The 12,099-nt window shown below is 34.5% G+C and overlaps 1 protein-coding gene across 1 annotated transcript in view; it reads right to left on the bottom strand.

The window, feature by feature from the left end:
- The window catches only part of PIGK (phosphatidylinositol glycan anchor biosynthesis class K), a 141,922-nt gene extending 130,402 nt beyond the window's left edge, over positions 1-11,520 (bottom strand). The window contains exons 1-3 of the mRNA XM_081305669.1: positions 11,390-11,520; positions 5,833-5,886; positions 740-831 (exon numbers count right to left, since the gene is read on the bottom strand). Of these exons, the coding sequence (XP_081161795.1) occupies positions 740-831; positions 5,833-5,886; positions 11,390-11,482 (239 nt within the window). The 5' untranslated portion in view covers positions 11,483-11,520. The remainder of the gene's footprint in view (positions 1-739; positions 832-5,832; positions 5,887-11,389) is intronic.
- Positions 11,521-12,099: the final 579 nt, after the last annotated feature.

Below are 12,099 nucleotides of genomic sequence, written 5' to 3'. Positions count from 1 at the left end.
CATGATCCCGGTGGAGGTGTGGGGTACTGCCTAGTACCTGAACTCCCTCCCTGTAACTAGGAAATGCCCCCACTTTATTAATCTTCATAGAAGAGACAGCCCATAAAAACCAATAATGCCACATACTCCTACCAGTTACTCTTCTTATCTTACCCAGTAAAATCTAGAGATAGCACAAAGTTGGAACAGTAAAGGTTGGATTCTGGTAGAAGGAGGCAGCATCAACATTAAGTTTCCAAAGGCAAAAGGAGCAGCCATGCTGTAGTCAATTCTAGCCTTCCTCAATTTGCAGCCAAACTGTTTGTCACCAGACTGGTTTTATGTCAAGATTTCTAGCTATATCTTTTCTGCTATCTAGTCTTTCTTGTTTCTGACTTTTTAAGGTTACGGCCTTCCCAGGAACTGAACTAATCAATATATTATCAACAGTCCCTTTTCTCCTAAATCATTCAGAATTGCCCTGTTACCTGCAATTAAAAATCCTAAGCATTTAGTAAATATATAACAATAAATAATTGTACTTTATCTAGTTTTTAAGCTGTATTTTGATTGTTCTTTTATGTAATATGTCATTAATATCTTAAGTAACATCTGCTTTACACATAAAGGTTTGTTCTAACAAGAACAAAAACAATTCAAATAAGGTTTCTTTACCTCTTTCAAAAGAAACACAAAGTATAGTAACAAGTCATCTAAGGGTTATCTTCACTGAAGTTCAAAATTAATTAAGACTTCTTACCTGTCAGGAATACCTAGCCTCTTGACACTTCTGTAAACAGAAAGAGTATTTGCAACATGTCGATAATTAAACCAGAATCGGGATGTACACACCTAAAGTATTAAAACAAATATATGATTTTTATGAGTCGAAGTAAGCCATGGATTTACAGAATTATTTTTCTTTAGGTATAACATAGAAATGCCTGAAGAAAGAATGTCAGGCTTAGAAACAAGAAACAGTCAATAAACCATTTCTCTAAAGACAGGCCTTTCATACCATAACAAATACAAAAAGACCATTCAGTTTAAGAGGAAAAAATCTTCAAGGAATTTAATCAAATATTGAACCAACACAGTTACTCTCAATTTCTGAAATTCTATAAGATCCCTATTTGTAAAAGATTAAATTGTTTAGAATCAAAGAAAATGCCCTTAACCTCTTCACAGAATAGAGAAAATTAGCTACTTTAGGTTAAATAATATTTGTTTCACTCTTGATTGCTTCCTTGTGAGACACTGAGGATAAGACTAAAACATACTATACAAAGCAGTTTAAAATATACATAAGAAAATACATAATAAGCCCAATGAACTACTAGAAAATGAGAAATAATTCAACACTTAAAAAAAGATTAACTAAAAATGATATCAGGGGTTCTAGCAAAATCGTACACTATAACTCAAGAGTTAGTGTCTTAAGAATCCATTATATAGGAGGTAAACAGAGACTAGGGTCAGTTAATAGTGTATCTAAGTGAGCACACTCCTTCTTGTGCTTATACTACATATAATGACAATTTTGAGAATAAGATAAATGTTCTTGCCTCTGTCAAATAAAAAGGAACTATATGATATCTTTTAATTAAAGTGAATTTTCATCCTAGAATCCAATAAGGAAAAGACAACAATTTTTGATCACATAAAAATATAAAACTCCATATGTCAAAAATACCATTAAAATCCTAGCAAATGAAAAACTCAAAATTATAATTTTCTCAATTATAGTTTATTAAGAAAAAAATGAACAAACTAATTTTTAAAAAGAGGAAAGGATAAGAACAAGCATTTCATATCAAAAGCATTAAAAATGGACAATGAAATTCAAACTTGCTCACTCGATTTCAGCCATTCTTTAAAAAAAACAAATCAGATTGATAAATATCAAAAACTCTTCTAATGAATATCATTGTCAAGGATGTGAGGAAATAAGTACTCAGAGCTGACTGATGGATATGTAAAAATTAATATAAACCTTTTAAGAAGGTAATCTGTAATATGCATCAAGTTTGAAAATGTACATATCTTTTCATTTAGCTCATGCAAGTATGCAAAAATATGTACTGAAGGCTTTTCACTATAACATTGCCTGTACTAGCAAAACTAAAAACCAAAGAGCTGGAAAACAAATTACTGTCCAAAAAAAGCTAGTAAAAAAGATCCACAGGTTCCCTTATTGAAGCAGAAAAAATATATAAAACAATTTACATCTGAATTAATCATAATAGAAACCAATATTTTCATTGCATTTTATGCATACACAAAAGCTTTTTGCATCTATTATACTGTCTAACAAGCATAAACCTAAAAAACTACCCTCTTTTTCACATCCAATTTATTAGACAGAAAATTAAGATGGGAAAATGGAAAGGACCAGGAAAATACTAACTAATATAAATTGTCAAATATTCACTGAATGGAATTTTTTTTAAAAGCAAGGGCATATGGTAAAGTCATTTAGAGGACCAATAGTTTTTTATAAAAAGAGGACAGATGGGCACGGTGGCACATGCAGTTCAGGAGGCTGAAGCAGGAGGCTCACAAGTTCAAAGTCAGCCTTAGCAATTTAGTGAGACCCTAAGCAATTTAACAACATCCTGGGTCAAATTAAAAATTTTTTAAAAGGGCTAGGGATGTGGCTCAGTGGTTAAGCACCCCTGGGTTCAAGCCCCTATACCCAAAATAAAAGAGAGGGAGAGAGAAAGAAAGAAGTGTAGATGCAAACATGATTATACACACTGGAAATTTCTGAAAGGATATACAAGAAACAATTTATAGTGATTACCACTAGAAAATAAAAATGAGGGTCAAAAGGGGTGAAATAATTTTTCAGTTTATACCTTTTCTCACTATACTCTTTCTTCCCATGAATATGGATTATCTTTACAATATTTTTTTAAACAGAGTCAAAAATGTTTATGCAAAACAAATTAGAAACCAAAATGAAATCCAATTTTCCTTCTACCTCCCTCTTGTGGCAAAAGTTCCTCAGTTATTTTACAAGAGTAAAATCTGATCATTGAACCAATACTAACTTCCAATTAATCCAAACTGGGCGGGGGGGGGGGGGGAGTGTTAGATTTTTTTTTTTTAAACTATAAACAACGTAACATTGAAATAATTCATTTTTAGTACTTTCAGTTGGTCCTGTTCACATTTCATAACTTTCCATTTAAGAAAGTTCAATTTATTAAAGTTTCACTATACAGTATTAAGTCTAATGTATAAAATACTGGACAAAATATGAAAACTGCAGTTGTCATGAATTTATACAAATATCTCTTTTTTTACCCTCTATTCTTCATCTGGAACCCAAGTTATTAAAACTCAAAAGGGACTTGCTTAGAGGGTACCCAGGTGAGGACAGCTTTAATGTAGTAGTAATTAAGCTAATAGGCTCTTAGTTCTAAAATGAAGGAATTTGGCAACTGATTCCCTCTTCTTAGATTTCCTTATAGACTATTAATAGAAGAGCCCTGATCTTCCTGTAGAACAAATTTATCCTTTTAGTTTGATAGACAATGTCCTGGCTCTAATAATTTTCCTCACTTTTTAAATAGTCATTGAAAACCTCTCTCCTTGTCTCAAGCAGCTTTTGTTAAATTCCTTCATAAAATCTCCTATGAGGGATAACAAGAACATGAGACCATGTTATACTATTCTATTTAATCAGAATAAAATTACAATTGATACGAATATGCATAGCAACCAGTAGATAATTATATACTTTTACAAAACAATTCTTAATAAACTTATAAGGTCTCAAACATTTAAACATTCTACTTTGGTGTTAGTAAAATTAATTATAGTCTTTTATGTTTGTTCTGCACGTTAGCTGAATTCCTCTACCCACCTCCTTAAAACTCCCACTGCTCTTATAATCTGTGCTCCCATTTTCTTTCCTTTCCAGCATGAGTTAATGGCTCTGAGATGCTGTGCATTCTTTGTTCCCTTTTTCATAAAAATCAGCTTTCTTTCCTGCCTCTTAACTTACTCTTTACGTTCTTTCTTCTAGTTCATTGCTATCATTTGAATGTGACATCCCAAGTTCATGTGTTACAAACTTAATACCCAATTTCATATGTTAATGATATTTGGAAGCCCTACAGAGGTAATCAGAATTAGATAAGGTCATTTGGGTGGGATCACCCCTCCCCCATCCAATGATGGCATCAGTGGCTTTTTAAGAGAAAGAGAGAGACCTGAGCTAGCAAATTCACCTTTCTCACCATGCAACACCCTTTGCCATGACATAATGCAGTAAGAAGGCCATTATCCCATACAGAGGAGATGTCAGGACCATGTTCTTGAACCTTCAAGTCTCAGAAATGTGAGCCAAATCAACCTTTATTCTCTATAAATTACCCAGTCTCTGCTATTTTTTATAGCAAAAGGGAATAGAGTAGGATAACCTTTTTATATCTTTCTTCATTAAGTCAAACTTATTCTATCTTCTAATCATGTAAATGTCATTAAGTGAAACCTCACAAGTGAAACTATCATCCAAATATAAGAAAAGTAAAATTGATAACATGCATTCTGTTCAGGGAATGAAAAAATACAAATTTCTTAATCCAAATAAATTAAAAATGTTAATTCACACAAAGCAGAAATAAGGCAAGAGAAAAAAATAAACCAATAAACAAATCTTAGTAAGAATCAAACCAATGCAAACTGAGACAAATTTAATTGTTACTCAGCAGCCAAAAAGAAACAAGTTAATGCACAGTTTACTTAGGTTTAGAAGAAAGGGCATAACCTTTCTGGAGACAATCATGTTCCACAACTTAGTATTTCTTGCCTAGGAATTTATCCTAAAGAGAAAATCAGTTAAGCTGTGCACAGTGGAACACTCCCATAATCCCAGCTATTTGGGAGGCTAAGGCGAGAGGACCACAAGTTCAAGGCCAGTTAAAAATAATAAGGGTTAGGGATGCAGCCTACTTGTAGAGTGTTGCTAGGCTTAATCCACCAAAAAAGAGAAGAAGGAAAAAAAGAGAGAGAAAATCAATCAAATTCACAAAAATGTATGTAAAATAAAAATATTCAGCACAACTATGATTAAATAATGAAAATTTTAGTATCTAAATGCTTATTTCCAGATAATGGTACATTCCTAACAGAAACAATACACCCTATAAAAAGCATACATATCTGCATATCTGCCAGCAGAGAAGGTATCCCAAAATAAGCTAAGGTACTGTAAAACAGCAGGTATTTTATAATCCCAGTTATATAAAATCTTGAATCTATTTTATGCTTTATATTTTTCTTCTTTAAATGGAGAGGGGGTTACCAAAATATTGACTCCAAAATATGTGAACTGAAGATATTTCCCCTCTCTTTTTTCTTTTAATTGAGGTAAAATTCACACAACATAAAATTAATGTCTTCTTTTAAACATTTCTGTATTATATTTGAAGTTTTTACAATTATCATTAACTGTTTTGTAAACAGAAAAAAACAATTATAAAAATAAAACAGCATAAATAGAGCAACTATATACTAATGTTAGACATAGAAGATATATCCACTCATTTCCAGCTTAAAATAATTCTACATTTTATAATATGCTTCCTTTAACAATAGCAGCCCTAGTTTATTCTTATATTTATTTACAAATTACCACCTAACAAGTAAATTGAGGGCAAGAAATATTATTAGAATAGTTTTAGTTGATGTGGTCAATTTAAAATATAACCAACTCAAAATGAAGAATTTCTTCTAAACAAAAAGAAAGAATAAACTTTATTTTCAAAAATTTGATTCATGCAAAATATTTCAGACACATAACTAATGTGAATGGCAAGGTATACAATTATAGAATATACTTACCAAAACAGCCCAGTTGTTTGTATGGCCACTTCTAAAGAATTGTTCTGCTTGATCCTATCAGTCAAAAACAGCAAAATTATTAAGAAAAAGCTCCAATTTTCCAGATAAAGACTGTTAATGGACAGTGAAGACTCAGGGACTTTAATCAATATATGGAAGTTTCTGAAGATACTAGTGTTTGACCTTATGAACAAAATAAAGAACCAAACTTAAATAGAAATTAGTATAAGATACTATATTGAGGGGGGGAAGCCTTAATTTAAGATACTATGTGGGGGTTGGGAGGAATCCCTAGTTTAAAATACTATGGAAAAATAACCTTGAACTAGAAATCTGGAGATCTAGATTTCAGTCTTGCTTGAGACTAATTAAGCAAAGTAACCTTAATTAAGATGCTTGACTCCTGGGCTGAGGATATAGCTTAATGGTAGAGTCCTTGCATACCATGCATCAGGTCCTTACATCCTCAGCATCACCAAACAAACAAACAAACAAAACACACACACACACAAAAAAAAAAAAAAGGAGGAGGAGGAGGAGACCTCCCTTGATACTCACTCTCTTTCTATGTGAAATCAAAGGATGCCAACTCTACCATAGTGCCATTTTACTGGTCTACAAAGATATGTGTGCAAGAGCCTCTGCTTTAAAAAATTATTAATACTTATTCAAATGAAAGTTTATTATAGAAATCACATTTTACTCTTCCCATACCCTGAGAACTATTAGAGTGTTCTTTACAGAGAATATAGAATATCTGTTCAAAACATTTTACAAGATTATCGTTCAAAACTGCAACCTCACCAGAAGGATCACTAGTTCAAGGGCAGCCACAGCAACTTAAGGAGACCCTGACTCAAATTTAAAAAACAGAAAGGGCTGGGGATGTGGCTTTGGTGTAGAGAGCGCATCACTGGGTTCAATCCCCAGTTCTAAAAAAGAAAAAACTGCAATTTCACCTCATCATTTTCTTTACCTTATTTTCCTCATTATTATATACCATTAACTCATTTACTATGCATATTATTCTTTTCCCATAGATTGTAAGCTCCAGTAGGACAGATGCTTTAATTATTTTTCAAAAATTGGCACATAGTAAATTTTGAGTAATTTTTTACTTTTTTATTGAGGGAAGGGGCATGTAACTAGGGGTTGAACCTAGGGGTGCTCTACTGCTGAATTACATTTTTTTTTTTTTTTTTTTTTTTTTGGTGACTCAGGGTCTCACTAAATTGCCCTCTGGAGTAGCTCAGATTATTGACATGTATCACCATACCAGGCTTTGAATAGGTATTTTTTGAATGAATACATAGTACACATGCCTTTACTAACAGTGAACAAAGCAAGAATCCCCTAGAAAATTGAAACTACATGAATGATGGGTTCAGAATAAGAAACTACTACATAAAAGTTATACCATAAAACTGCAAATTTCAAAATCTCCTTCTAGATTGTACTCTGATAAGTTCTCCATTAAACTCATCACTATGCAATGAAGATGTTTATGCCAAGAACTCCTCAAATATTAATATTTCACTTTTAGTAATATCATAGTTTTTAATCCCCATGAGAAAAAACTCCCTACTTCTCCAACCAAAACAATCACTACTCAAATTTCTCACAGAAGTCTTTTTAATCATTTAATAATCATTGCTGTTCATTTACTAAAATCTCTGCAATTATGTTCACTCTTTAATATTGGTCACAATATTAAGTCAGACAGATGTGTTGATGCATCCATAAAAACCAGTGAATTTGGTGGGACTGGGGCTAGGGCTTAGCAGTAGCACCTTGGCCTGGCGTGTGTGAGGCACTAGGTTTGATTCTCAGCACCGTGTATAAATAAATAAAGATCTATCAACAACTAAAAATATACTTTTTTAAAACAACTGAATTTTTGTTTTTGTTTTTTTCTGGGGGATATTATTGTAGGACTATTTGTTTTTAAATATTTTATCTCAAATGCAGCCAAATCTTCCTCATATGCTTTTAATTTTCCATTCAGTTTTTTAAAACTGTGAATGATTTTTCTCCTGTCTTGATTCTACATATAACAATTCATATCTTTCCTGTCAAAACTTCATTCACGGGGCTGGGGATGTGGCTCAAGCGGTAGCGCGTTCGCCTGGCATGCGTGCGGCCCGGGTTCGATTCTCAGCACCACATACAAACAAAGATGTTGTGTCCGCCGAGAACTAAAAAATAAGTATTAAAAATTCTCTCTCTCCTCTCTCACTCTCTCTTAAAAAAAAAAGTTAAAAAAAAAAAAAAAACTTCATTCACTACCCATTCCTACTATGTGCTGGGCACTTTATTCAAACTCACCAATATATTTGATTGAACACATAGTCTAGCATACTGCCATGTACAGTCAAAATGCTTAGGTTCAAATCTGGCTCTATTACTCACTAGTTGTATAAATTTAGGAAAGTCATTTAACTTCTCTGCCTCTACTGTCCTATCTATAAATGGCAATAGCATTATTTAACTCACCAAATGCAAAAATAGTGATTAGAACATAATGCACAACAAATATTAGCTGTTTTAATTATGGGGCTAACAGGAAAATTTCAGGGAGAATAAAATAAAAGTTCTACTCAAATATGTATGAGTAGAATATATAATTTTTTCCTCCCCCTACAAACCCTTGTCTATACTATAGTTGCCCATACTATAGTTGCCCAGATGTTGAAGAAAGCAAAGCCCTATAGTGGATAAAGTATTGGCTTAGGAATTTGAAGATCTCAGCTTAACTATGGCTAGGTGAGATTGAGGTTAGTCATTTAAATTACTTTTCTAATGCAGAAAATGAGACTTGACCCAAAAAATCTCTAATGCACTTTTCAGCCCCAATATTCTTACTTCATTAAGACTTCAGTGAAAATGTTGAGGTGGTAACTCTAATTTTTTAGACAATATATTCATTGTAAAGTTATTTAAACTATGTGTAGTTAATGAACCTCATATGTTCCAGGTACCACATAATGTACAGTGATATGAAAATCACTAAAAAGCATGCTGTTTCTCTTAAGAATTCCAGCATTTAATAATGAAGACAAGCATACAAACACATCACTTTACTATGCAACATTCATTAATTCATTACATTCATTGGACATCGTGTACCAATCACTGCCCTGAGTGATTAGAATACTATAATGGGCAAAAATAGCCATAGTACTTGCCTTCAATAGGATAGACACATACTAAGCATAAATAAGAATGAACTATAACTCCTATAAAGCAAAGAAAATCTCTATTAAAAAAAAGTATAATACGGGGACCTGGCAGAAAACATTTCCCTAAAGAAATGGCATTTGGGTTAATCAAAAGATGAAGAAAGGAGGGAAGACAATTCCAAACAGAGGAAATATGGACCAATGGCAGAAGAGAGCTAAAGGTTTGAGAAACTGAACGAAGTTTAGTATAACTAGACATTTGAAAGGAAGAAACAGCAAAAGAATTGAAGGTGTAAGCAGGGGGATCTATGGGTCTTGAAGATTTTTTAAAATCTGAATTATTTAAGATTTGTTCTTTACCTTTAGAATAGCAGAACAGCATTAATGGATATAACAATGACATTATCAGATGTGGATTTTAAAAAGTTATTCTGGCTGCAACTTGAAGAACAGATTGGAAAAAAGACTGACTCCTGGCAAACCACTTAGAAAATTACTGTACCCTAAGTGAGAAGTGTGGAATAACAGTACAAAGAATGCATGGTTTGGGGGAACTGGCTCAAAAAACCAAAAGTCGAATGTTTTCTCTGATAGACACATGCTAATTCAAAATAAGGGGGGTGGTTAGGGAAGAATATAGAGTTACTTTGGATTCCATAGAAGGGAGTGAAGGGAAGGGAGGGGTTTGTGGATAAGAAGGATAGGAGAATGAATCTGACATTATTACTCTATGTACATATATGACTACATGGCTGGTGTGATTCTGCATCATGTACAACCAGAAGAATAAGAAATTATACTCCATTTATGTATGATGTGTCAAATGCTTCTACTGTCATGTATAACTAATTATAACAAATTTTAAAAGATAGAAAAAAGAAGAAACAAGTAAAATAAAACAAAGAATACATGGGCTCTAATGGATAACTGCTATATTAGCTGAATGTATCAATAACAATAGTAAAGGGAAAAGTAAGAGATAGGGAAAGGTTCTACAGAGTTGTTTTTACTGAAACTTATTAAAGGAACAGACAAAAGAAATTGGAGGTATAAAACCTGAAACTGGGAAAAAGCACAGCAACTGTGCAGCTACAAAAAACAACAATGGGGTCAGCCACAATGGCACACACCTGTAGTCCCTGGGATTCAGGAGGCTGATACAGGAGAATCACAAATTTAAAACTAGCCTCAGCGACTTATGGAGACCCTGTCTCAAAGTTAAGAAAAAAAAAAAAAAAAAAAAGGATGGGGAGTGCTGGGAATGTAACTCAGTATTTAAACTCCCCCGGTTCTGGGATGGAACCTAACTGAAAAAAAAAAAAATAGGATTTAATGTAAAGGAGAATAGAAGCCTAAAGGAAACAAAATAAATTACAATAGTATAGACAAAAACGACCATAGCCTGAATTACACCAGTGAAACTACAGAGGTAAAGGCACTTATAAGAGTTCAGAACACAAAATTTAGTGATAATTGGGACTCCCGGGTATCTAGTTTACCAGCAACACTTTTGGGCTACGAAATACAAGAGAAAAGAGATGTTTAGTTTTTCATTGCCTGCCTTTCTAAAAGGAGATAAAACTTTGGACACTGATTTCCAAACGTCTGCTGACTATCGGGGCACCTTAATCAGCTGAATATGCAAGTCTGAAAATGATGCTAGAGATCAAAATTACAGAACTGAAGAACCATCTGAGTACAGTGTTAGTAAACACATTAAAGAAGGGTGGGGAGGGGGCGACGCCTGGGAGGCTAGTATAAAAAACAGTACCCATCGGACTGTTACCAAAAGAGCCTTGTAGCGGGTGTGGTGGAGCAAACCTATAATCCCAGCGGGTCTGGGGGCTGAGGCAGGAGGGTCAAAAGTTCCAAGCCAGCCTCGGCAATTTAGCGAAGCTCTAAGCAATTTAGCGAGTCCTTGTCTCAAAATTTAAAAAACAAAAATAAAAAGGGATGTGGATGTGGCTCATTGATTACGAGTCCCTGCTTCAATCCCTGGTCCAAAAAAAAAAAAAAAGAAAAGAAAACAAAAGAAAGAAAGAAAGAAAATCCCATTAAGTAGGAGGGAAGTAGGTACTGCACTCCGGTGTTGACATTCACCTGCCAGGAAGGACTGCACACACGTAGGAGTAAAGGCAAGTTCTCCTCTATTTCCAAGGTTTTGATTCCTTTCAATGGCCATTTTTAAAAACTAAAACTGACCAGACACGGTCCTGTCCGGTTCCCAGGGACACCCTCCCCATCCGCTAGCGCTGGTGAGGTTGAAGATTCCAGGAGGCTGCTGTCCAACTACTGTGTATAGGACATCTGCTACGTGCTCGCGGCCACTACACAGCCGTCCTCCTACGGCCAACTCATCACAATAGCCCAATTCCTACCTCGAGCTGACTAGCTGCCAAGCTTCCGAAAGACAAGAGCAACAAAGCGGCCAGGGCAGCCGCCAGCCGGCCGGGAAAGCAGGCGGCGGCCATGCTTGCCGGCTCCGCACTTCCCGTACCTGGAGGGGCGGGGCGCGTGCCGTAAAGCAGCGCGGCGGGTGCGCTTGCTTTTATTTGTTGCGACCTCCTGGAGACCCGCCCTCCGCCAGCTTTTAGGACAGCTTTTTCAATCAAGTTTTCCCGGGAAATGAAGCGAGATTACTGGGGGATGCTGGGTTTTTAATCTTTAACTGCGTTTTCGATTTTTGTATTATAAAGTAGATGTAATATTTAAGGAAAAAAATGAAAGGGGAAAGAACCTATGAATCCACAAATTTTAAAAAGCGGTTTCTCTTTTTGCATAGTACTGCCAGTTCTTCAAGGTATATGAAGCAGGTTATGGTGGGAAGAAAAGTGTTTTGCCACAAAAAACCATAACAGTAAATTTCAAGGGGAGATATGGGTGAGTGCTGCAATTCAGAGACTTGAGGCCTAATAGTAGAAGGATGTGAATATGTTTTTCTTCTTTAGTGAATTCTCTAATTTTAGAGCTAAAACCTATCTGAAAGCAACAAAGATCACGTAGCTATGTGCCACCATTCTCTATATATACATTCAATTTTAAATTCTTGTAGTATGACCATGGTTACAAGATGCTTCATAGTCCTTGC

The sequence above is a fragment of the Spermophilus citellus genome (genome assembly GCF_964194105.1).
Source record: "Spermophilus citellus genome assembly, chromosome: 9".
NCBI lineage: Eukaryota > Metazoa > Chordata > Mammalia > Rodentia > Sciuridae > Spermophilus > Spermophilus citellus.
This window is presented reverse-complemented; position numbering and strand designations above follow the sequence as displayed.